Source organism: Ascaphus truei, chromosome 17 (assembly GCF_040206685.1).
Source record: "Ascaphus truei isolate aAscTru1 chromosome 17, aAscTru1.hap1, whole genome shotgun sequence".
Classification (NCBI taxonomy): domain Eukaryota; kingdom Metazoa; phylum Chordata; class Amphibia; order Anura; family Ascaphidae; genus Ascaphus; species Ascaphus truei.
The window spans coordinates 33,413,708-33,440,685 of record NC_134499.1 but is presented as its reverse complement, the minus strand read 5'-3'; the positions used below and the strand labels follow the sequence as shown (position 1 = coordinate 33,440,685).

Here is a 26,978-nt window from a genome sequence, read left to right as displayed (position 1 = left end):
AGGGTTAACAAGACTTCTCTATCTTTCCAGGGCTTGAGTAGGTTTATATGGTAAATTTGCTCAGGTTTCCTCCTACCTGGCTGTCTTACCTTATAATTTACTTCTCCCACTCTTTCCAAGACCTCATATGGCCCATGCCATTTAGCAAGGAATTTACTCTCCACGGTGGGAACCAGAACTAGTACCCTATCACCTGGAGAAAAATTCTGACCCTAGCACCCTTATTATATGTATTCCTCTGTGCTTCTTGAGCTTTCTCCATGTGTTCCCTCACTATGGGTAGGACTGCAGCAATGCGGTCCTGCATCTGGGCAACATGCTCTATTACACTTCTGTAAGGGGTAACCTCGTGTTCCCAAGTCTCTTTGGCTATATCCAGTAAGCCCCTTGGGTGTCGGCCATACAATAGTTCAAACGGGGAGAAGCCAGTGGATGATTGGGGAACTTCCCTAATGGCAAATAACAGGTACGGTAACAAACAATCCCAGTTTTTCCCATCTTTATCAACCGCCCGCCGTAACATGCTCTTTAAGGTTTTATTGAACCTTTCCACTAAACCATCTGTTTGTGGATGATAGACTGAGGTTCTGAGATGCTTGATTTTTAGGAGTTTACATAGCTCTTTCGTTACTTGGGACATAAATGGTGTTCCCTGGTCAGTTAGAATCTCTTTAGGAATCCCGACCCGGGAAAACAGAACTACTAACTCTTTTGCTATGTTTTTAGCTGAGGTGCTACGTAGGGGAACTGCCTCCGGATATCAGGTGGCATAATCTAATATTACCAATATATGCTGATGTCCCCTAGCAGACTTTATTAGGGGTCCTACTAGATCCATAGCAATCCGGTCAAATGGTACCTCTATTATGGGAAGGGGTACCAATGGGCTGCGGTACGCCTTGAACGGGGCGGTGATCTGACATTCTGGGCATGAGGAACAATAATTCGTAATTTCTGCCAGAACCCCAGGCCAATAGAAGCTTCGGAGAACCTTTTCTTTTGTCTTTTCCACCCCTAGGTGTCCCCCCAATGGATGACTATGTGCGAGGTGTAATACTACGTTACGGAATGTCCGTGGTACCAACAATTGTTTAGTTGTAACTGATTTCCTTTTATCAACCCGATATACTAGGTCGTTCTCTACCTCGAAGTAGGGGTAAGCAAGTGACCTATCTGGTTGGCCAGGAGTACTATTCTGGTCCCGTATATTTCCCCTTGCTACCGCTAATGTGGGGTCCTCCCACTGGGCCTTCTTAAAACTCCCAGGACTGACCTCTAGGTCAGCGAGGGTCTTATCCGGTTCTGGGGTGGTAAGTGTCTGCTCAACATCTTGATTTGGGGTATTCCCTACCAAAGTAGTGATGGGGAAGGGAATTTTACAGCACTCCTCCTTTTCCCCCTTCTTATTTGGGCCCTCGTCAACCTCCATTTCTGAAAAAGGGAAAGGATTTGTTTCTTCTAATACTTCGTTATGGTCCGCTATTGAACTCTGGGCGCTATTCTGAGCGGGGGACCACATTTTTAGAAAATGGGGAAAGTCGGTCCCTATTAACACATCATGTGCCAGTTTGGGTACAATACCCACCTTGAAATCTAAAGAACCAAACTCTGTTTCAAAAAAAACATCAACAGTGGAATATTCATGATTATCCCCATGTATACAACAAATTGCCACTCTTTGTGAACTGTTTCCCTGTTTCTTCTTAATGGGCAAGAGGTATTCGGACACTAGTGTGACCATGCTCCCAGAGTCAAGAAGTGCCCGAACCCTCTTACCATTAACCTTTACAAATGCCCACAGATGGTTATTCAAGGGGTCCTCTGGGCTAGGGCCCATACATTGGGATAACAGCGAATAAGGTTCCACGCTGTTGCATTGCATGGGCTCATCATTTAGTGGGCAGATTTTTGCTGTGTGGCCCCTCTCATGACAATTTACACATTTAGGTACATAGTCTGTGTCCCACTTAGAGCCTTTTCCCGGCTCCCCATGTTGGCTATTGCCCTTAGTGTGCGAACCACTGTTGCTGGTGCTGCGTGAAGGTGGTCGCCGCTCTTCAGCGCCCCTTAACCCCGGTACCCTTTTACCGTCTCTGGAAGAGTCCTGGAACCTCGGGTAGTGGGGTTGCTCCACGACTGTGGGTTGCGGGTGCTCTTCTGCTGCATTGTACCTTTCTACGAGGGCCACAAGCTCATCCGCATTGTGGGGGTCACTCCGACTGACCCAACGGCGTAAGGCAGAGGGAAGTTTCCTCAAGAACTGGTCCATGACCAACCGTTCCACGATGTGGCTTGCTGAGTTGATCTCGGGTTGTAGCCACTTCCGGGCGAGGTGGATGAGGTCATACATCTGGCTTCGGGTGGCTTTATCCATCGTGAAGGACCATGCGTGAAACCTTTGGGCGCGAACAGCCGTGGTTACGCCGAGGCGGGCGAGGATCTCGAACTTCAATTTTGCATAGACGTTAGCTTCGGCTGGCTCTAGATCAAAGTAAGCCTTCTGGGGTTCGCCGCTTAGGAAGGGTGCGATTAGACCAGCCCACTCAGCTTCTGGCCATCCCTCTCTCTGTGCCGTGCGTTCAAACGTGAGAAGATAGGCTTCCACATCATCCGAGGGTCCCATCTTCTGAAGGTAGTGGCTTGCCCTGGTCATTTTCGGTACTGGGGCTGCCGCTGCCAGTGGAAGGTTACTGATAGTCCCCCTCAGGATCTCGAGTTCCTGCTGTAATCCCTGAGCGAACCGCTGTTGCTCCTCTCTCAGCAAGCGGTTTGTCTCTTGCTGGTGTGCATTCGCGTTTTGCAGGGCTTCATTCGTCTGTTGCTGGTTTGCATTCGTCTGTTGCTGGTTGGCATTCGCCTGTTGCTGGTTGGCATTAATCTCTTGCTGGGCTATTAGCAGCTGTTGCTGGGTTTCATTCACGTCTTTCTGGGCAGCGACATTGCGTACCAGCGCACCCACCACGTCTTCCATCTTGTTTGCAGAGGATGAAAAAAACTTTTTTTTTTTTTTTTTCAAAGTTCTTCAACCCGCAGACCCCCTAGTGCTCTGCCCGCATTCTCCACCATATGTGACAAACGGCTTACTCCGGGGCTCCGTCGTTTGTCCGGGACTGTTTAGAACACGGTCTTTTAGGGTAGGTTAAATGATGAGGCGTCACGTACTGTTCCTTTAAACAGGCTATGCCTGGTTTATTCAGTCCCAGGCACTGAGACTGCCACAGTGCATACAACAGAAAACAGATCAAAACAAAAGCTGCTCACCTGAGCGATAACTTAACTTAGATATCCCTGACTCAGGGTTGGAAGTGGCTTTTCCACTTCCAACATCAAAACAAGGTACTTTTGCAGTCTTACACAAATGAACAGAAAGATTGAACCTGTTTGGGGAAGAGGCTTCTCCCCTCTGTAGTTCAGCAGCCTTCCAGCCTCCTGGCTCTTGTGGGGAGACCAGAGCAAACAGGAAATCAGTCTTTCATACCTGATTCCTAATTAGCATGACAGGTGACAGAAATCAGGCAGCAGACAAACTCTGGTCTGGATCTCTCATCCCTCAGTTCCAGCGCTTGCCAAACTGTGGGATGGAGTGTATGTATTATAAGGCTGCACTCCCAGGCCAAACAGGATAGAAACTGTCTAGTATCCTGGGAGCCCTATATACGGAATTTATTACCATCCCCTGGTTTCTGTCACAATGTATATATATATATATATATATGCGCAATAATGGTCGGACATACAAAAGTAATGACTATAAAATCACTAAAAAACGTATATCTGAACCGTCTCCATGTCACCTAAATCAAGTCAGTGGTAGCAGCAAAATACTGAGTGGATCCCTTGGATGTAACACAATTGTCGGGCCCCTTGTGTGAAAGAGAATCACACCAGGTGATCAAGGGGGTATTTGCAAAGTCACAGTAATTCCTTAAATCTAGGAGGGATAGTAAAGACCTCTCCTAAACCAATGGATAGCCGCACATCCGGCAAACAAGGAAACTAATAACCTTAAGTCAAAGTGTCTAAATAAGCAAGGATGTATACATATTAAATCCTGGTGGGATCATATTAAGTTAAGACTACTGCAAATAGATCCTGATCCCAGGGATATAATCCCAATCACTGATGATTAATTTCTCCTAATGGCTCTCATAAATGCCCTGATGAACTAAGGCATATAACGACAATTCAACTAAGCAGGAACCGGGTATAAGGAGTCGCGTCAGTATACCGACCAGCCAGATAGATGTGCTGTGTCTCCTGGTGTTCCGCTGTATATGAGCCAAAGCTGCATCACTCTGCCAAAGAAGGAACGGGGATAGGCGCCGCCATCAGAGTGAACGGGGCTACCGGGCAGATGCTAGGATGCACTACATGTGCCGGAGACTCCATAGGAATACCCCGTAGTCCAAGAATCCATAGCGCGTGGCCACAGCATTCAGAAGGGAGTCCTCGGATACACAGTCGGTCCGCAGCGAAGCGAGGAAAATCACCAGGCAGGATCCCTTCGCACTGACGCAGCTCTGCGGGAACCCAGCTGACTGCTGATTTGGAGAGACGGTCGGGAGACGCTCCCTGTTTGTCAGAGCTGCCAAAGTGTGCAACAAACACACAGAAATAATACTAACGGGGGAAATAGTGCCCCGAATACAGAGAGGGTAGGGGTGTGCGGCATATCCCATATAACCACTTCATTTAACTCCTCCTATTACTCCATGTAACTGCTCCCTATAACTCCTATTACCGTATATAACCTATCCCTATAACTCCTATTACCCTGTATAACCTCTTCCTATAACTCCTACTATTACTTCATATAACTCCTCCTATTGCGCCATATAACTCCCTATAACTCCTCCTATTACCCCACATAACCACTCCCTATAACTCCTCCTATTACTCCATATAACCTCTCTATAATGCCTCCTATTACTCCATATAACCCCTCCCTATAACTACTCCTATTACTCTATATAACCTCTCCCTATAACTCCTCCTATTACCCCACATAATCACTCCCTATAACTCCTCCTATTACTCCATATAACCTCTCTATAAGGCCTCCTCTCACTCCATATAACCCCTCCCTATAACTACTCCTCTTACTCTATATAACCTCTCCCTATAACTCCTCCTATTACTCCATATAACACTTCCCTATAACTCCTCCTATTACTCTATATAACCTCTCCCTATAACTCCTCCTATTACTCCATATAACCTATCCCTATAACTCCTCCTATTACTCCATATAACCTATCCCTATAACTCCTCCTATTGCCCCACATAATCACTCCCTATAACTCCTCCTATTGCTCTGTATAGCAGCTTCTAGTGTGTCTTCTCATTGAAACACGAATGTTGGAGTGTGTGACACTGTTGGGAGACCATGCCTGTGTATGTGTGTGACACTGTGACTTTGCATGTGCACTCTTGGAGACTGTGTGTGTGTGTGTGTGTGTGTGTGTGTGTGTGTGTGTGTGTGTGTGTGTGTGTGTGTGTGTGTGTGTGTGTGTGTGTGTGTGTGTGTGTGTGTGTCACTGTTGGGAGACCATGCCTGTGTATGTGTGTGACACTGTTGGGAGACCCCATGTGTGTCTGTGTGTGTGCGTGACACTATTGGAGGCCGGGTGTCAGTGTGTGTGTGTGTGTGTGTGTGTGTGTGTGTGTGTATATGTGTTACACTCTTGGTGATGCTGTATGTCCCTCCCAGCTCTGACTCTGTCTCCTCCTCAGACCTCGACTTGTTCCAGATACGGACACGCAGCACCGTGTCCGTGCGAGAGGGGCAGGGGATGGTGCTGCTGTGTGGCCCGCCCGCTCACTCCGGAGGTAAGAGCCGCCCTGAACAGGGGCCCTGCTTAGTCCCGAGCAACCCCTGCAGTTTTAACTAATTGTGATCAAAGTCACTGTTAAAGTACTGCAAAAGTTTGGAAATGCAGAACTCTAAGACTCAGCCTGCACATGGGTGCAAACATTACATCACCAGGATATGTGTGACATCACTCAGTAAACACTATAACATCACCGAGACACTCAGTGACATTACTCAGTGAGACACATCACTCCGATTTGTACATTATATTACTAGTATTACATGCTATTGTAAGTAGTATTATAGTATAAGTATTATATGTTATTATTATTAGATGACATTACATGAACCTCCCAACAGAGGAGTTAGGGGTAATGCAGTACGGGAATTCAAACGTGCTTGGAATAGACATCAGGCTAAATTACAAATATGTAAGAAAGCCGGGGATCAAATGGGGTCTGAGGTTTCACTGCAGGTGGGAACAAGGGCAGACACGGCGGGGCAAGTGGCTCAAATCTGCCGTCTCATTCTGTGTTTCTATGTTTTCCTGTCTGGAGAGCACACGTGTGGATGCCATGTTTAGTTCTTAGTGGGCATGTTTGCTGGGTTTACCGATCTCACTTGCTGACATCACATGCCCAAGGGGTGATGTCATGGGTGTCACATACATAGGATGACCCGCTGCGGTGCTGACGCTGGTCTTTCCCTGTACTGTGCAGAGCTGGTTTACGCCTGGATCTTTAACGAGTACCCGCCGTTCGTGCAGCAGGACAACCGCCGCTTCGTGTCACAGGTTACCGGCAATCTTTACATTGCCAAAGTGGAGCCATCTGACGCCGGGAACTACACCTGTGTGGTGACAAACACACAAACTAACAGCCGGGAGTTGGGTCCCCACACCCCTCTCACACTCAGGACAGACGGTGTGTGATACCATGAGAGAGCACAGCATTATGGGATGTTCATTTCGGCATGTGCAGTGTACTAAGGCACTGTGCACAGCGGGGCATGTGTGTATACAGTATGTGAGTGTGCTCACATGTACACACACCTCCCTATATACTGTATAGACACACACATTCACAGCTGTGCATGTACTGGTGACACAAACACACACATCCCCATGCATGTACTGGTGACACACAAACACACACGCCACCTCCATGCATGTACAGGTGACACACACACCTCCCCCCTACATGTACTGGTGACACACGCACACCTCCCCCCTACATGCACTGGTGACACACGCACTCCTCCCCCCTACATGTACTGGTTACACATGCACACCTCCCCCCTACATGTACTGGTGACACAAGCACACCTCCCCCCTACATGTACTGGTGACACACGCACACCTCCCCCCTACATGTACTGGTGACACACGCACACCTCCCCCCTACATGTACTGGTGACACATGCACACCACCCCCCCCCCCCACTGCATGTTCATATGCACACACACACGCACAGCTCTCCCCACCCCCCCACCCCCACTGCATGTACATATGTACACACACACGCATGCTCCTTACTGTTATGTTCTGTCTCTCAGGTGTGATGGGAGAATATGAACCCAAAATTGAGGTACATTTCCCAGAGACTGTCCCGTCTGCCAAAGGATCCACAGTCAAGTTGGAATGTTTTGCTCTGGGGAAGTAAGTCCCTCCCGTGTGATGGAGGATGGCTGCCACATCGTATGTCATGTAACCCTGGGCTGAGGCATTGAGGAGACGGGGGGTGGCTCCTTCCCAACTCGCACCCTGATACTGACACGTGCCATATACCCCAACCTATGACATAGGATATGATGTTATATACTGAGACATGAGGAACAATAAAACACAGTGCATGTGCTAATATACAGTAAAAACTGAAGTGTGGAACATTTGTGAAGGGGAGCGATACCTATTATAGCCCAGAATATTTAGGACCCCAGAGCTTGGGAAAAATGAATCTTTGTATAAATCTTTGGGGATTATTTTCATATCTGAAATTATTTTGTGGAATTAATACTTACCACCGTAGATTCAAATGTGCCAAGACTCCAGACTGATCCCACACGCACCCCTCAGGTTCCCACTCCTCCCAGTTGTCCTACATTCTCCGCGCACACCCCTCAGATACCTCTCTTTCCCTCTCTCTGTTCCTGCAGTCCGGTCCCGACCATCACCTGGAGAAGAGCAGATGGGAAGACAATCTCACGCAAAGTTCGCAGACACCGCTCCAGTGGGGTGCTGGAGATCCCCAACTTCCAGCAGGAGGACGCTGGGCCTTACGAGTGCGTTGCTGAGAACACACGCGGGAAGAACATGGTGCGAGGCCAGCTCACATACTACGGTACAAGGAGCACGCGGTGCGGGGACATGGTGTTAGAAGTGGGATCCTGTGAAGCTGTAACACTGGGGAGCTTAGAACTTTGTGTGGCCTCTATGGGGCAGTTACGACAATGTGGGGGGTGATGGTGGGTTTTCTGTCCTTTTAGCTTCTCCTAATTGGATTCAGAAGATTAATGATGCTCACATAGCGATTGAGGAGAATATTCTGTGGGAATGTAAAGCGAGTGGACGCCCCAAACCCTCCTACACCTGGCTGAAGAATGGGCAGCTTCTGCAGAGCAGAGTAAGGACCCTTGTACAGAGGGGGGGGCTGGGAATAGTGTGTTGGGGGGGTGCTATGTGCGGATCAGTGTGTGTGTGTGTGTGTGGGGAGGGGGTTTGCAATGCATAGGGGTGGTGTGTGTCTGTGTGGGGGGGTTGCATTGGGTGCTGCGCGTGGTGCAAGGAGTGTGGGGGCTAAATGTGGGGTCTTTGGTTGCGGGTGCAATGTGAAGGGAGGGGTGCAGTGCATGGGGAGTCAATGTTGCATGTATTGGGCGCTGGATTGGTTCATGGAGCAGATAGCGTGTAACTATCCAAATATCTTTTAATATGGAGGTTATTCATTAAAATGGGACTGGGGGCTTCAGGAGTTTTTGTGTGATAGACCCCGAATTGGCACTATGGCACTTTAATAAATAATTCCCTGTGATGCTCTTACTCACTATCTCTCCTACCTGTAACTCACTGTCCCTTTATGACTCACATTTCCCAGTCTCACTTTCCTTCCCATCCCATCCTGCCTCCCTCCTCTCTCTCTCTCTCTCTCCCCCATCCCTCTCTTTCCCCCTCTCTCTTTGACTCCGCTCCATCTCTCTTCCCCATCCTTATCTTTCCCCCTCTTTTTTTGACTCCTCTCTCTCTCTCTCTCCCCCCATCCCTCTCTTTCCCCCTCTCTCTTTGACTCCTCTCCATCTCTCGCTCTCAGGGACGCCTACAGGTTGAACACGGCAGTCTTACCATCTCGTCTGTCAACAGTTCAGACTCCGGGATGTATCAGTGCCTGGCCGAGAACAAACACGGAGCCATTTATTCCAGCGCTGAGCTCCGGGTCATCGGTGAGATCTGAAACCTTCATATTCGGGGTGTTACCCCATGACCCTAAAAAACAGACCCCGAATTGAACCCATTTTTCAGTGTATCAATAACTACAATCTTTCAGTCCCAGACATGTGTGCAGCCATCCCTGAGGTGGAATCCTGACTGGGGAAAGAGAGAGAATGTTATTACACAGCCACAGGAGGGAACTGAGACACACAAAGCTAAAAAGGATGAACTGATAAAGCAAAGTGGCAGAAACCCACAAACCTTATTTATTATTTTACACAATATATATTACACAAAACTGTATTCAATCTCACACCTAACCCAATATCCATGCAGTGACCCTTTACTTCTCTCTCAGCGATACCCCTGATCTGGTGCTATCACACAGAAAGCCACATTGAAGTCATTAAGGGACTGAGCGTACGTGTTCCATGTGACGTGGGGAGCAATGCCCTGCAGTTTGATGGAGTGAAGACGAATGAAGCATTAGTCTGCAGGTTGAAGAAGCGATAATCTGCGAGCCTCTCTTTTACAGAATGGCTTAATTACTAATTATTTACATGTTTATTGGCAAAAAATTAAATTTCAGCACTTCCAGGGCTTCAACCTCTTCTGCTAATTAGAAATCATTAGTTAATAGCCTGAATCAGCTGAATGCACAAGTGGGGATATGTAAGGATATATAGGGGCGTACAGTATGTACTAGCGGGGTCTTTTGATTATTTTTTTAAGGCGTCATAATTGTAGTGCTAAAAAGAAGTACACACCTTAATAAAACGGGTGGTATGTATGACTTATTACATATGATGCATAAAGCGTACAGGGGGCGGTGTAAGGTCATAACACCATTTCTAGTGTTAACTCCTGCTGACTTAAATATGCCTGTGCCCCATAGCCCACAGTCTGTAATGATGCCAACACATCACACTCTATCGCATACCTGATTTATATTTATTTTTTATTTTAAAACGCATATTCGTTGAATACATTTTCTAACAGCCATACTGTGAAAGTAATACATTTTGTAACGTATACAGTGAAACATCCTTGGTGCATCAAAAAAAGTGGTGGAACACTTTCCTCTTGAGGCACAGTGGAAGGCTCCCTTGAAATATGGTCTTGTTTCTTCCAAATGCCTCCGTCCCATCGTCATTCTCCTATTCATTTCATTCAAAAGATTCCCATCCATTGTTACTTTCTGGCCAAGGTAGACAAAGTTTTCAAGTTCTTCTAATTTTATTCCATTTATTTTAATCTTTGTAGAGTTGACACATTTGTTGAACATCACTTTGGTCTCGCTGAGATTCATATGGAGACTCACATTCTTACTTGCTTCGTCAAGTTCTCTGGTTTGTTGCTGGAAGTCTTCTGAACTTGTAGCAAACATAACAATGTCATCTATAAATCGTTGTTTTTGATTCCTTTTTCTTCCCAATTCTTCAAGTGTTGCTGAAAAGCGTTGGTGTCTCTCTGTCACATGCCTTTGCTTATCCTTATCTTGGTTGTATCTTTATGTAATTGGCTGATTTTTCATATTTTTGTTTATAGTACAGCTCAACCCCGTTAAAGCGCGATCCGCTGCAACGCGAATCTGCTTATAACGCGGTGTGAACGTGGCTCCCGTTTTAAACAAAAAAATATTATTATTATTTTGCAAACTTTAATAACACACACACCCGTACCTCCACCGTGGGGTGGGAGGAGAGAGGGGGCTGGCTCCGGGCGGGGTACTGAGACAGAGACAAGACGTCCTGGCTTCTCCATACTGCGTGAGATTTCCCCCTACCCCTCCTCCTCTCTCGCAGACTCACCACTTGCTCATACTATTACTGCACCAAACTCTCAGCAAGGTAATCCATTTACTTCTGTCAGTTTTATGTTGATCCATTCAACCTCCTCATAGATTGGCTTGCAGAACATTGCACTGCTGTGCAGACCCTCCCAGCAGTGAAGACCTGCACTTCTGGGGATTCACCAGGGCATGGGAGTTTAACCTTTTCACTGCCAGAAGTGTCCCCTTGGCAACAAAAGGGTTAATGAATGGCTATACCTGCCCCTGTTCATTGTTGACAATGATCCACCTTATCCCATGCTCGTTAAACATTGCAAAGAAACACATGTACTACTGCAGTGAACTATTTTGTGATCAGAATGGGGGACATTTAGAAACCTGCACACACACAAAATACATTAGAAAGTTAAATGGTGGCACCTTCTGGACACACACACACCCTACCCGAGTCACGTAGTTGCATCCTCGTTGCCTCCAGAGTCAGCACCTCACTCCTCAGTGAAGTCTGTCCCAGGCTGCACCAACAGAGGGGGACCCGGCGCAGAGCTGTCTGCAGCGCTCTGAGGTACCGGTTGCTTTCAGCTTTCCCCTGTTGCACACACGCTCACTGCCACCACGGGATTATGATTGATCGGCGGTCTCATTCTGTGGCCCCTGAGCACCGCGTTATAATGGGGTTCAGCTGTTTCAATGTACACTTTTTCAACACTTGCTTGCATTTAAAACGGCTGAGGTGTAAACGGCGACCCGCTCGCCTCCCTAGCAACCCGCTCGCCTCCTTAGCAACCAGAGGTAAGCGGAAGGGAGGAGGAACTCTGATAACCCGGGGGACCAAAGGGGACCTGGTTACATATGTATGGCTAATCTTTTCACCAGCAGCATGCTCCTTACACAGAGAAGCGCAGTGAATATATATATATTTGAGCTTAAAAGCTGTGTGAACAGCAGAGCATTTGCTTATAAGGGTTCCATGTAAAAAAGGATTTCAGGCAAAATGTAACGTGTGCTCATTTCCCAGAATCCTTTGCTGCAGTGGGAGCACTGTATGGTAGGGGATAATGGATGAAAGGCAGGGTTACAGACCTGTCTAAGACATGTGAATGTGCTCACAAGTGATATTCTTTATTGGCTATATGCTAACGGTGGAGGTTTTTTGACGCCTTTTTCACCCACCATAACTTAATATGTATATATATTTTTTATTTTATTATTATTTCTTGGTGTGTGTGTGTGTGTGTGTGTGTGTGTGTGTGTGTGTGTGTGTGTGTGTGTGTGTGTGTGTGTGTGTGTGTGTGTGTGTGTGTGTGTGTGTTTACATCTTGCAAGCATCTATCATTTCTGTATCACCTATATTTATAACAACCATGCTCACCAGTGATTGTCAGTAAGAAAATTTGAACTTACCTGCAATGAAATTAGCAGAAGCAGACCGTCTGAGACCCTTGGCAAGACAGGTCTGGCACAGGCCGCAAGTTGAAGAGCCCTAGTATATAGTGTGAGCATGTATATAAATACATATATAGTGTGCGTGTATATGTACATACACACATAGGGGGTTATGCACTAAGCAGTGATAAGTGGGTTTTCTGGGTGCTATGCACAAAGCAGTGATAAGTGCTTTTAAGTGAGATAACTGCCTTTATAGCGTGATACTGCCTGCTGTGAGATTCACAAAGCAGTGATAACAGTGCAGTAACCTGCTATAATGGCTACTTAAAAGCACTTCTCACTGCTTTGTGAATCTCACAGAAGGCAGTATCGCGCTATAAAGGCATTTTATCTCACTTAAAAGCACTTATCACTGCATAGTGCATAACCCCCATTATGTGTGTCACAGGGCACAATCTAGCAGATGAAAAGCAAGAAGAGGCCACCAATAATATACCATGTGACCTTCCAGAAAAAGTAGCACAAGCAATCAAATGAATGAAGAGTGGAAAGACCCCTAGGTACGAAGGAATTACAACTGAAATGTTGAAAGAAGCTGGGGAAGAAGTAGACAAAATCCTTGCACAACTATTTACATGCTGCTTGAAGAACAGGAAAATTCCAGAGCATTGAAGCAGTGCCATCGTTATCCTCGTGTATAAGAAAGGAGAGAAAGACGGCATTCTTCAACTACAAACCAATCACAAACCATTTACTAAAATAATCACTAATCCGCTGAAACGGACCATGGACTTCACCCCAAGAAAAATAAAGTCGAAAATGAGCAGCACTGCAGGCACTCAGGGCGTGGGGACCAGACTACATGAAAACATGTCTGCTGTATTGGGTCGTAGACAAGTTAAAAATGGAAACGTGTCTCCAAGACTGGACCTCCCACGCGTTCCGCACATTTTTTCATAATGTCGGGTTCCCGCGCCTCTCTTCTTCAAGTGCCTGCAGTGCTCCGGATTATGGACTTTTTCTCTTGTTTACCTGCATACCTGGAAGCACGCTGTTAGAGACGGATCTCTATCAACGGACTCTGGCTGCATCAATGCGGGTCGCAATCGGATCGCTAGCAGCTCTACTGCAGACCATCTTACCGGAAGCCTAAGGACTAATACAGGAGGTGAGCATAGGAATTTTGCCTTCCGTGTAGACTATGTCCTGGGTAAGTGCTATATTATTTGAAGATATATTTATGATTTATGTCTCTACATTTGCTTTTACTAATTGAGCTCTACAGAGCCTGATTCGACTCTTGGAAGCACAGGACAGCATTTTCTTCCCTCGCTACATGGATTTTTTCGGAGAGAACAAATGGGATTTCACACTGGATACAACACAATGGACCACATCCAAGTTGTACAAGAAGTGATGAATGAATACGATCTACCACTCAGTTCAGAATCCGCAGATTACAAAAACAGCATCTGTTTCTGTCTGCCCCTCAGCCAGTTTAAATGCATGAAGAGGAGAAAGTGTTGAAGAAGCGCACATTGATATTATAGGGAACATTTAAGAGAATGCCACATCAACCATTAGATTACATGAAGACACAAGGGAGATAAGTATCAGCAAGAGAGTGCGGCAGGGAGACACGATGTCACCAATGCTATTCACAGCAACACTTTAATAACTGTGTAAGACATTGAAATGGGAAGAAAAGAGAATCAAAACAAACGGTGAATACTTGAGTCACCTATGATTTGCAGACGACTGTTATTTTTGCCACAAGTTCAGTGGACTTCCAGAAACAAATCACAGAACTCACTGAAGCAAGTAAGCAGGTTAGCCCTCATATGAATTAACGCTAGACCAAAGGGATGTTCCAACTTATATCACCCAAACGTCTCAACTACACATAGATCAAAATAATTGGAATAGAACTAGAAGAAGTTGAAGACTTTGGCCAACAAGCAACAGTGGAAGGGAACCTTTCACATGAAATCAATAGGAGGATGAAGATGGGATGGAACACATGGGAAAGAAACAAGAAAATCTTTCAAGGGACTACTGTCTTCTGCCTGAGCTCACATATGGATGTTAACCTGGAACCCTAAATGCAGATATTCAAAAGCTTCAGACAACTCAAAGAAGTAGGAAGAGAATTTACCTGGATGGACAGGAAAAGTAATGGGTTCAGAAGCAAACAAGTGTCTGTGTCAGCATCATGAGATTAAACTTGCAGTAGGGTGGACATATCGCAATAAGAAATTACCATTGTTGTATAAAGATGGTATTCGACTGGATTTCATGGGATGTCCAAAAAGACGACCAAAAAGTAGGGCAGGAGGCTGAAATCAGAATATTTGTTTGAGACACATGGCGAAGAAAGGCTTGCAACCACAGTACCTGGGAGACAATTGTGAAGGCTCTCATCCAGCATGAAGAGGGGGTTGATGATGATGATGATGATGATGTGCGTGCATGTGCGTGCGTGTGCGTGTGTGCGTGTGTGCGTGTGTGTGTGCGTGTGTGCTTGTATATACATACATATATTTATGCCAGCTGGGAATATTTCGCGACTCGGTACCGACATGTGGTGCGGGGCCTCTGTAACTCTCTTACCTTCTCCTTTGCCATCTCTTCCTGCACGGTCCCTCACCATGGCACCGCGACGTCAAATGGTGTCACATTACCATGACAACGGGACGTCATGGCAACGCCATGCAATTTGACATTGTGGCGCCATGATGAGAGAGCCTGCAGGAAGAGATGGCGAAGGAGAATGTAAGAGAGTTACAGAGGCCCCGCGCTCTCCCCCAGCAATCAGTTTAATTGTTGTGGGTAAGATTGCGGGGCTCGGTGCAGCGGCATCGATGGCACCATCATCACGCCTGCCCTAAGTTTGGGCTCTCTGGTGCTGGGTGAATGAGCCCTTACAGAGGTGCCCTCTGGTGCTCACCGTTTCCTCTCTCTGTTTCCAGCTGTGGGTCCTGACTTCTCCAAGACGTTTGTGAGGAGAGTCACCCTGGCAAAAGTCGGAGGCGCAGTCCAAATCGAGTGCAAACCTAAAGCATCCCCCAAACCCAGCATCACCTGGAGGAGGGGCAGAGACGCCCTGCGGGAAAGTGCCAGGTGAGCCCTGAACCCGCCTGCTCTCTGAGTCTAGGAGGCTTCATATGGGAACCCCAAAATAATTCTAATTTATATATAGGAGTGTGATATTATATGATCACACAAGGACCGACGGGTATTACAGGCCATGTTACTAAGTAGTGCAATTCCATTAGACCCCTTCTGATTGCTGAAGACAGCTTACAGCTTATGTTAGTGAATAAGGCCTGGGACATGGTGATATGAAGAGCGCTGGGCAGCGCTGACGCTCATGCTCTCCTGCTCAAGCAGGAGATTTTTTGTGTCCCTGCATGAGCGTCAGCGAGCGGGCTTGTGTGCCGGGTGGGAGCCGGGCGGGAGGCGGGGCTAGGACGCCACGTCATGGCACCGACGTCACGGACTGCCATTGGCTTCTGGCAGTCACCTGACCGGCCCTGCGCTTCCCTCAGCGGCAAAATTTAAACTTGCCTGTCTCCTACATTTCCACACAGGCAGGCGTGCGGAAGCGCTGTCTAAAGCCGCGCTGATAGGGATAATGTTTCCCCTTAGCGCGCCTCAGCGCGCCTCAGCACGGTCTTTTTGACCATGTCCGAGGCCTTAGATATAAGCTCAGCTGGATGGTTTCTGCCCTATATCCGTCCCATTATTTCAGGCCATTATTTCCCATGATGCTTTTGGCTCCCTTCTCCTGGTTTGTCCAGAGCTAAGTTGAGGGCCTATGGAGGATGAAATAAAGGGCTCTGGCGCAGTGTGAATGCGCGGCTGCTTACACAGACTCACATCCCCGCTGATTAGAGGAAGGTACAGACCTTATAATATTACAAAGCCCAGAGGGAACATTACAAGCAGATACAATGTGTTTATCCGTTCCACAGACCCAATCAATGTGCTATTGATCCCCATTCAAATGCTAAGGCATGATGGATAGATAATCATTTAATAACTTACACAGACATTGTAACCTTGGCATGTCAGTGACACAGAGAGAGGACCCGTGGGAATCTGCCCCTCCTTGCACAGGGAGAAACTGTGGCACAGACAATGGTGTTTTTCAAGTTCCTCTCCTCACATCCCTCCCTGTCCTCATGCCTCCCCCCCTCTCTCCTCACATCCCTCCCTGTTCTCATGCCTCCCTCCCCTCTCTCCTCACATCCCTCCCTGACCTCATGCCTCCCCCCCCCCCTCTCTCCTCACATCCCTCCCTGTCCTCATGCCTCCCCCCCCTCTCTCCTCACATCCCTCCATGACCTCATGCCTCCCCCCCCTCTCTCCTCACATCCCTCCCTGTCCTCATGCCTCCCCCCCCCCCCTCTCCTCACATCCCCCTCTCAAATCCTCACATATCCCCTTTCTCCCTTGGCTCAAGGGCTGCCCTCTCTGTTGTCCACTCTCTCTTCATGTTTCCACTCTCTCTCCTTACATCCCTCTTCTCTCCCTGCACACGTCCCCCCCCCCCCCTATCCTCCTGTCCCCCTCAATTTTTCCACACATCCCCCCTCTCTCCTTACATCCACTCTCTCCTCACATCCCCCATTCTCTCTCTCTCTCTCTCTCTCTCTCTCTCTCCATGTCTCCCTTCTCTCTTCACGTCTCCCTTCTCTTTTTACCCTCTCCTCCACTCCCCACTCTATCTCTTTCTCCACATCTCCCTTCTCCCTCTCCTCTTGTCCCACCGCTCTCTCTCCACACGTCCACCCTCTCTTTATTGACATGCACCCTCCCCCCCCACTCTCTCCTCGCAGGGTCGTGCTCCTGGATGATGGGAGCCTGAAGATTACTAACCTGACAAAGGCCGATGCAGGGAGTTACAGTTGCACTGCCAGCAACCACTTTGGGACCGCCAGCAGCACTGGGACCCTGGTGGTGAAGGGTGAGAGGGGAGCATCCTTGTGGTGTCCACTTCTAAGATATCAGGGAGCGGTCAATTATCAGACATTAGGGTCTCAATTAAGGGATGTTGGTGGATATTCGGTTATAGGGTCTCAGTCTGGGGTGTTAGAACATGAGGTTAGGGATGTTGGTGGATATTCGGTTATAGGGTCTCATTTTGGGGTGTTGGAACATGAGGTTAGGGATGTTGGTGGATATTCGGTTATAGGGTCTCAGTCTGGGGTGTTGGAACATGAGGTTAGGGATGTTGGTGGATATTCGTTATAGGGTCTCAGTCTGGGGGTGTTGGAACATGAGGTTAGGGATGTCCCTCTTTCAGACCCAACGCAGGTGCTGGTTCCCCCGTCCAGTATGGATGTCACAGTGGGCGAAAGCATCGTCCTTCCCTGCCAAGTGTCACATGACCACTCGCTGGACATCTCCTTTTCCTGGGTCTTTAACGGGCAACTTATCGACTTCCAGGGGGACGATGATCACTTTGAACGTGTGGGGGGAGTAAGTATAACCTGAGGTGTAATACTCTGCGGTGTATGTGTCAGAACAAGATGCTCTGCAGTGTGTGTGTGTGTGTGTCATAGCGCGATGGTATGCAGTGAGTGTGTGTGTCATAGCGCAATGCTCTGCAGTGTGTGTCAGCGCGATTCTCTGCAGTGTGTCATAGTGCCATGCTCTGCAGTGTGTGTGTCAGCACGATTCTCTGCAGTGTGTGTGTCAGCGCGATGCTCTGCAGTGTGCATGTCATTGAACATTGCTCTGCAATGTGTCACAGTATGATGGTCTGCGGTTTTGTGTGAGTCACAGTGTGATACATATGGCGATGCTCTACAGCGTGTCTGTCTCACAGTGTGGTACTCTACAGTGTGTGTTGTGAGGGGAGCCTGGCACTGCCACTGCCCGCTGTGTGTGAGGGGAGCCTGGCACTGCCGCTGTCCCGCTGTGTGTGAGGGGAGCCTGGCACTGCTGCTCCTTGCTGTGTGTGAGGGGAGCCTGGCACTGCCTCTGCCCGCTGTGTGTGAGGGGAGCCTGGCACTGCCGCTGTCCCGCTGTGTGTGAGGGGAGCCTGGCACTGCCTCTGCCCACTTTGTGTGAGGGGAGCCTGGCACTGCCACTGCCCGCTGTGTGTGAGGGGAGCCTGGCACTGCCTCTCCCTGCTGTGTGTGAGTGGAGCCTGGCACTGCCGCTCCCTGCTGTGTGTGAGGGGAGCCCGGCACTGCCTCTGCCCGCTGTGTGTGAGGGGAGCCTGGCACTCCTGCTGTCCCGCTGTGTGTAAGGGGAGCCTGGCACTGCCTCTGCCCGCTGTGTGTGAGGGGAGCCTGACACTGCCGCTCCCTGCAGTGTGTGAGGGGAGCCTGGCACTGCTGCTCACTGCTGTGTGTGAGGGGAGCCTGGCACTGCCGCTGTCCCGCTGTGTGTAAGGGGAGCCTGGCACTGATGCTGCCCGCTGTGTGTGAGGGGAGCCTGGCACTGCTGCTCCTTGCTGTGTGTGAGGGGAGCCTGGCACTGATGCTGCCCGCTGTGTGAGGGGAGCCTGGCACTGCTGCTCCTTGCTGTGTGTGAGGGGAGCCTGGCACTGATGCTGCCCGCTGTGTGTGAGGGGAGCCTGGCACTGCGGCTCCTTGCTGTGTGTGAGGGGAGCCTGGCACTGCTGCTGCCCGCTGTCTGGACATGTCATTATATGTCCCTGTCTCTGGTTCTCAGCAGGATTCAGCGGGTGATTTAATGATCAGAAGTATCCAGCTGAAGCATGCTGGGAAATATATCTGCCTGGTGCACACAAGTGTGGATAAACTGTCTGCAGGAGCAGATCTCATTGTGAGAGGTACCAGTGACAGCCTTGATTGGGGACAGGGCACTGGGGTGCAGGGACTGAGTGTTGAAGTCAGGATGGGATGGGCGCAGGGAGTGAGGGTGGTGGTGCAGAAAGTGAGATGGGGTGCAGGAAGTGAGGGTGGGGGGCTGTAGGGTGGGGGTGCAAGTAGTGATGAGGGATGGCGGGTGGGGGGAGTGCAGGTAGTGATTTGAGTGCAGGGAGTGATGGTGGGGGAGGTGCAGGGAGTGATGGTGGGGGGTGGTGCAGGGATTGATGGTGGGGGAGGTGCAGGGAGTGATGGTGGGGAGGTGCAGGGAGTGATGGTGGGGAGGTGCAGGGAGTGATGGTGGGGAGGTGCAGGGAGTAAGGGTGGGGGGGTGCAGGGATTGAGGTTGGGGGGAGCAGGGATTGAGGTTGGGGGGGTTTGCAGGGATTGAGGGTGGGGGGTGCAGGGATTGAGGGTGGGGGGATGCAGGGATTGAGGGTGGGGGGATGCAGGGATTGAGAGTGGGGGGTGCGGGGAGTGAGGGTGGGCATGCAGGGAGTGATGGTGGGCGTGCAGGGAGTGAGGGTGGAGGGGTGCAGGGAGTGAGGGTGGAGGGGTGCAGGGAGTATGGGTGGGGGGTGCAAGGAGTGAGGGTGGGGGGATGCAGGGAGTGAGGGAGGGAGTGCAGGGAGTAAGTTTGGGGGGAGTGCAGGGTGGGGGGAGTGCAGTGAGGGTGGGGTTGCAGGGAGTGATTGTTGGGGGTGCAGGGAGTGATGGTGGGGTGGTGCAGGGAGTGATGGTGGGGTGGTGGAGGGAGTGATGGTGGGGGGGTGCAGGGAGTGATGGTGGGGTGGTGCAGGGAGTGATGGTGGGGTGGTGCAGGGAGTGATGGTGGGGGGGTGCAGGGAGTGATGGTGGGGTGGTGCAGGGAGTAATGGTGGGGGGGTGCAGGGAGTGATGGTGGGGGGTGCAGGGAGTGAGGGTGGGGGGGTGCAGGGAGTAAGGGTGGGGGGAGTGCAGGGTGGGGGGAGTGCAGTGATGGTGGGGTTGCAGGGAGTGATGGTTGGGGGTGCAGGGAGTGATGGTGGGGTGGTGCAGGGAGTGATGGTGAGGGGGGTGCAGGGAGTGATGGTGGGGGGGTGCAGGGAGTAATGGTGGGAAAAGGATGGCTCCCTTGTTATTGTCATTGTCAGCTGCAGGTCTGAACCTGCAGATTCTGTGGGTTATGGGTCTCTTCTGTTTGTGTCAATGCGTCACTGCCATGTGTCCCCTGTAGGTCCCCCTGGTCCTCCTGACGCTCTGACTGTGGAAGAGATCACAGACACCTCTGCCCAATTATCTTGGATGCCAGGACTGGACAATCACAGCCCTATCACTATGTACGCTGTGCAGGCTCGGACCCCCTTCTCAGTCGGGTGGCAGGCGGTCAACACAGGTGAGAAGGTCTCCCGAACTCCTCACACATATATGACAAATGACATTTGTGTGACCAACTGAAATCTGAGTCTATGTGACACTGGATATATTATAGTACAATATTGTGTGTGAACGTAGTTTATAGTGTGTGACACTGTGTATGTGGGACATTGTGTGTGACACAGTGACTCTGTGTATGTGCCAGTGTGGCCCATGTCTCTGTGGTATGTCCCCTCTGTCACAGTGCCAGAGGTCGTGGATGGCCGGTCCTTCACAGCCACGGTGGTTGGTCTGAACCCGTGGGTGGAGTATGAGTTCCGTGTCATCGCCATCAACCAGATCGGGATTGGAGAGCCAAGCCCCCCCTCAGATAAGAGGCGGACAGAGGAGGCACGTGAGTAATGGAGGCTGCCATACCACCACCCGGCCACGTCACTACACCCTGCCATGCCACCACCCTGCTACATGTCACTGCACACTGCCAGGAGTAGGTATTAGCGAAAGAGACACTGAAAGTACGATGGGAGAGGTAAGAGGAGATCCAGGATAGAGCTTTGTTACGAATACCAAGAATATGGAGAATGTGAAGGAGAAGAGGGTTGTCCACCGTATCAAATGCTGCAGAGAGGTCGAGTAATATAAGCAGAGTGTAATGACTTTTGTCTTTGACAGCATGGAGGTCATTAGTTATTTTAGTGAGAGCTGTTTCAGTAGAGTGAGCAGTGCGGAAGTCAGATTGTAGAGGGTCTAGGAGAGAATAGAAGGTGAGAAAATGGTGCAAGCAAGAGAATACAAGACATTCAAGGTGTTTAGAGGCAAAAGGCAGGAGGGAGACAGATCGATAGTTAGAAAGACAGGTAGGGTCTAGCTTGCTGTTTTTGAGTAATGGTATGACTGTTGCATGTTTGAAGGAGGATGGAAAGGTACCAGAGTAGAGGGAGAAGTTAAAAATGTGTGTGAGCATAGGGATTATAGTAGGAGCAAGAGGTTTTAGGAGATGGGAGGGAATGGGGTCAAGAGGGCCGGTGGTAGAGGGAGAAGAGGAAATCAGCAATTATACATCCTCCTCTGACAGTGGAAAAAGAGTCTAGGAAGAGGTGTAGGATGAGAGTATACAGAGGGGATGTCCTGGCATATGGATTCCACCTTTTCCTTGAAAACGTCAGCAAGGCCCTGAGGTGAGACGAAGGAAGAAAAACAGGCAGCAGAGTAGGGAGTCTAAGAAAGAGAAGAGTTGTGTGGGTTAGACTTGTGCGTGTTGATTAGTGAAGAAAAGTAGGTTTGTTTAGCCTGAGAGAGGGCAGAGTTGAAACAGGATAGCATACATTTGTAGTGAAGGAAGTCTGCGAGAGTGTGAGATTTCCTCCAGAGGCGTTCAGAGGAACGAGTGGAGGAACGCAGCATGCGCGTGTGGGAATTTAGCCATTGTCTGGGGTTAGAAGGGCCAGAACGACAGAGAGAAATCGGGGCATGTAGATCAAGTGAGGAGAATAGGGCAAAGTTGTAGTTCCTGACCAGGTTGTCAGGGTCTAGAGCAGAGCTGAGAGAGGAGAGGGAGGAGCATAAAGTTCAATCAAAAGCTGGTACCCAGGTTAAAAGAGCGCAGGTCTCTGCAGAAACAAGGTAGACTGGTAGAAAGAAATATGCATTTTAAAAAAAGGGAGGTCAGAGCAAATCTAAGTAGTAGCGGTGGTGGCAGCAATAGTTTAGTGCTGGGATGTGCAGTCTGGGATATACAATGTCCTCTTTTCCAGTGTAGTTCAAATCCAGGATTCAGGGCCAGTAGGTGTTGTGTTGTCCATTTGTTTCACTCCTGTTGAACTCCCTGTTAAACTCCACACTGCTTGCCACTTAAATGATGGGCTGCTTTATATGTAGGCTGCTCCCCTGCATAGGCTGCTCCCGCAGTCTGTCTCTAGCGATGTAGGTCTAACAAGTCACCTGTCTGAATTAAGTTCTACCCAGACAGCTCAATTAGCACATGTGAGGAACATTAAAACAAATGGTATTTCTAATCAGACAGTTGTCCTGCCAAGGGGTTAGCAGTTGGAATTGCTAGAATATGTACAGCCGAGGGTAAATTGGAGAAATTATATAAAGATTTTTACCAAGGTGCATGTCACTGCACACTGCCAAGCCACCACACTGCCACATGTCACTGCACACTGCCAAGCCACCACACTGCCATATGTCACTGCACACTGCCATGCCACCACACTGCCACATGTCACTGCACACTGCCATGCCACCACACTGCCACATGTCACTGCACACTGCCATGCCACACCCCACTCCCCACACACATGCACTGCTCCCCACACACACGCACTGCTCCACACACACACTGCACCCCACACATACACACTGCATCACACACACACACACACACACTGCACCAGACACCCACACTGCTCCCCACACACACACTGATCCATGGTGACATTGACTTTTGTCGCAGTGTCTCTGCTCTCTCTGACACCTCACTATCTCTGGCAGTGCCTGAGCTTACACCCGCTAACGTCAGTGGAGGAGGAGGCAGTAAGAGTGAGCTGGTGATCACGTGGGAGGTGAGAAATACATCATGTATGTGCTACATAATATAATGCTACATCATGTGTGTGATGTGCAGTGACCTAACGTGTGCAGTGACATGTAATACGTATGATGTGAGTGGGAGCAGTGACATGTAATGGGTATATTGTGAGTGCAGTGACATGTAATGGGTATAACATGTGTGTGCAGTGACTTGTAATAGGTATGATGCGAGTGTGCAGTGACATGTAATATGTATGATGTGTGTGCGCAGTGACATGTAATACCTATGATTTGTGTGCAGTGACATGTAATATGTATGATGTGAGTGTGCACAGTGACCTATGATATGTATGATGTGAGTGTGCACAGTGACCTATGATACGTATGATGTGAGTGTGTGCAGTGACATGTAATATGTATGATGTGAGTTTGCGCAGTGACGTGATACGTATGATTTGAGTTTGTGCTGACATGTAATATGTATGATGTGAGTGGCTGCAGTGACATGTAATATGTATGATGTGAGTTGCTGCAGTGACATGTAATATGTATGATTTGTGGGCGCAGTGACATATAATATGTATGATTTGTGTGCGCAGTGATGTGATATGTATGTGAGTGTGCACAGTGACGTGATATATATGATGTGAGTGTGCACACTGACATGTAATGGGAATGATGTGAGTGTGCGTAGTGACGTAATACGTATGAAGTGTGTGCGCAGTGACATGTAATGAGTATGATGTGAGTGTGCACAGTGACATGTAATACATATGATGTGAGTGTGCGCAGTGACATGTAATGGGTATGATGTATGTGCGTAGTGAAGTAATACGTATGATGTGTGTGCGCAGTGACATGTAATACATATGATGTGAGTGTGCGCAGTGACATGTAATACGTATGATGTGTGTGCGCAGTGACATGTAATACGTATGATGTGTGTGCGCAGTGACATGTAACACGTATGATGTGAGTGTGCGCAGTGACATGTAACACGTATGATGTGAGTGTGCGCAGTGACATGTAATACGTATGATGTGAGTGTGCGCAGTGACATGTAACGTGCCCTGCCCCTCCTCTGTGCCTGTAGCCCGTACCCGAGGAGTTTCAGAATGGCGGGGGCTTTGGATACGTGGTGGCGTTCCGGCCCTTCGGTACGGTCAGCTGGATGCAGACAGTTGTGGCCTCAGCGGACGCCTCGCGATATATTTACAGGAACGAGAGTCTCCCGTCCTTCTCTCCGTACGAGGTGAAGGTCGGAGTGTACAACAACCGAGGGGAGGGGCCCTTCAGCCCGCTGACCGTCGTGTACTCTGCGGAGGAAGGTACCTACCCAGTGTCACACACACATACCATAGCGCAGCACGCGCTGGGAGGGGGACATCCTGGGACTTCAACTCTTGAGAATCATCACAGGCAGCAAAAGGATTTAATGATCACTAGAGCGATATGACCGTGTGTACAGAGCTGCACGCACATCACAGGAGGCCTCTTGCTTACATGTGTCCACAGGGTCACATCTCTGGTATCTACACATGGGGCCACATCTCTGGTGTCTGCACATGGGGTCACATCTCTGGTCTCTGCACATGGGGTCACATCTCTGGTATCTACACATGGGGTCACATCTCTGGTGTCTACACATGGGGTCACATCTCTGGTGTCTACACATGGGGTCACATCTCTAGTTTCTGCACATGGGGTCACATCTCTGGTATCTACACATGGGGCCACATCTCTGGTGTCTACACATGGGGTCACATCTCTGGTGTCTGCACATGGGGTCACATCTCTGGTGTCTGCACATGGGGTCACATCTCTGGTATCTGCACATGGGGTCACATCTCTGGGGTCCACAGGGTTACATCTCTAGTATCTGCACATAGGGTCACATCTCTGGTCTCTGCACCTGGGGCCACATCTCTGGTGTCTACACATGGGGTCACATCTCTGGTGTCTGCACATGGGGTCACATCTCTGGTGTCTGCACATGGGGTCACATCTCTGGTATCTGCAGATGGGGTCACATCTCTGGTCTCTGCACATGGGGTCACATCTCTGGTGTCTGCACATGGGGTCACATCTCTGGTGTCTGCACATGGGGTCACATCTCTGGTGCCTGCACATGGGGTCACGTCTCTGGTGTCTGCACATGGGGTCACATCTCTGGTGTCTGCACATGGGGTCACATCTCTGGTCTCTGCACATGGGGTCACATCTCTAGTATCTGCACATGGGGTCACATCTCTGGTGTCTGCACATGGGGTCACATCTCTGGTGTCTGCACATGGGGTCACATCTCTGGTCTCTGCACATGGGGTCATATCTCTAGTATCTGCACATGGGGTCACATCTCTGGTATCTGCACACGGGGTCACATCTCTAGTATCTGCACATGGGGTCACATCTCTGGTATCTGCACATGGGGTCACATCTCTAGTATCTGCACATGGGGTCACATCTCTAGTATCTGCACACGGGGTCACATCTCTGGTGTCTGCACATGGGGTCACATCTCTAGTATCTGCACATGGGGTCACATCTCTGGTCTCTGCACATGGGGTCACATCTCTGGTGTCTGCACATGGGGTCACATCTCTAGTATCTGCACATGGGGTCACATCTCTAGTTTCTGCACATGGGGTCACATCTCTAGTTTCTGCACATGGGGTCACATCTCTGGTATCTGCACATGGGGTCACATCTCTAGTTTCTGCACATGGGGTCACATCTCTAGTTTCTGCACATGGGGTCACATCTCTAGTTTCTGCACATGGGGTCACATCTCTGGTATCTGCACATGGGGTCACATCTCTGGTATCTGCACATGGGGTCACATCTCTGGTATCTGCACATGGGGTCACATCTCTAGTTTCTGCACATGGGGTCACATCTCTAGTTTCTGCACATGGGGTCACATCTCTGGTATCTGCACATGGGGTCACATCTCTGGTATCTGCACATGGGGTCACATCTCTGGTATCTGCACATGGGGTCACATCTCTGGTATCTGCACATGGGGTCACATCTCTGGTGTCTGCACATGGGGTCACATCTCTGGTATCTGCACATGGGGTCACATCTCTGGTGTCTGCACATGGGGTCACATCTCTGGTGTCTGCACATGGGGTCACATCTCTGGTATCTGCACATGGGGTCACATCTCTGGTATCTGCACATGGGGTCACATCTCTGGTGTCTGCACATGGGGTCACATCTCTGGTATCTGCACATGGGGTCACATCTCTGGTGTCTCTGCGCACGGAGCAGTGGCGTAGCGAGTCATGCGCGGGCCCCCGGGCAAACATTGTTTTCAGGGCCCAATTATAAGTGACCGTATTCCGAAGATTCAAAATTAAATATACCGCACACATAAATATAGATTACATATAAAATATAGATTACTCGCACTCACCATTTATTTGTAAGTCAGAATTTCCGTTTCCGCACTTTTTGCTCTGCAAACACGTCCATGATGGGATCCATTAGGCCCGAGAGCGCAACAAATGTATATGGGGGCGGACATTTTTGCCTCCTAATGGTAAATCCGCCACTGGGTAAAGTAGAGGGCGGGAACCTCTCTGCGCCCGTCCAGAATGAGATACAATAGCTTTTTTTTATCAAATACTATTGGACTTTTTTCTCCAAAGTTTTGAAAAATTCACCATTCACTTTAACTAAATCAGCATAGTAATATAAGATAATACTGACTGCAATTTTTTTCCCCCTGTCCCCATCCTCTCCCTGGTCGTCTTTCTCTTATCATCCCTCCTCATCATCATTCCTCCTCATCATCATCCCCCCTCATCTCTTCTCAGCGC

At 49.2% G+C, this 26,978-nt stretch overlaps 1 protein-coding gene across 4 annotated transcripts in view; it reads left to right on the top strand.

Moving 5' to 3' along the window:
• Positions 1-26,978, top strand: part of LOC142468302 (contactin-4-like) — a 115,856-nt gene that overhangs the window by 80,354 nt on the left and 8,524 nt on the right. For 3 of the 4 annotated variants that reach the window (XM_075574716.1, XM_075574715.1, XM_075574718.1), the window contains exons 5-18: positions 5,734-5,829; positions 6,532-6,735; positions 7,368-7,470; positions 7,968-8,152; positions 8,298-8,434; positions 9,119-9,248; positions 15,388-15,538; positions 17,260-17,387; positions 17,727-17,902; positions 19,106-19,226; positions 20,480-20,638; positions 20,864-21,013; positions 23,116-23,186; positions 24,248-24,482. In XM_075574716.1, the coding sequence (XP_075430831.1) occupies positions 5,734-5,829; positions 6,532-6,735; positions 7,368-7,470; positions 7,968-8,152; positions 8,298-8,434; positions 9,119-9,248; positions 15,388-15,538; positions 17,260-17,387; positions 17,727-17,902; positions 19,106-19,226; positions 20,480-20,638; positions 20,864-21,013; positions 23,116-23,186; positions 24,248-24,482 (2,046 nt within the window). The remainder of the gene's footprint in view (positions 1-5,733; positions 5,830-6,531; positions 6,736-7,367; positions 7,471-7,967; positions 8,153-8,297; positions 8,435-9,118; positions 9,249-15,387; positions 15,539-17,259; positions 17,388-17,726; positions 17,903-19,105; positions 19,227-20,479; positions 20,639-20,863; positions 21,014-23,115; positions 23,187-24,247; positions 24,483-26,978) is intronic. The other variant, XM_075574717.1, reaches the window with a different exon arrangement.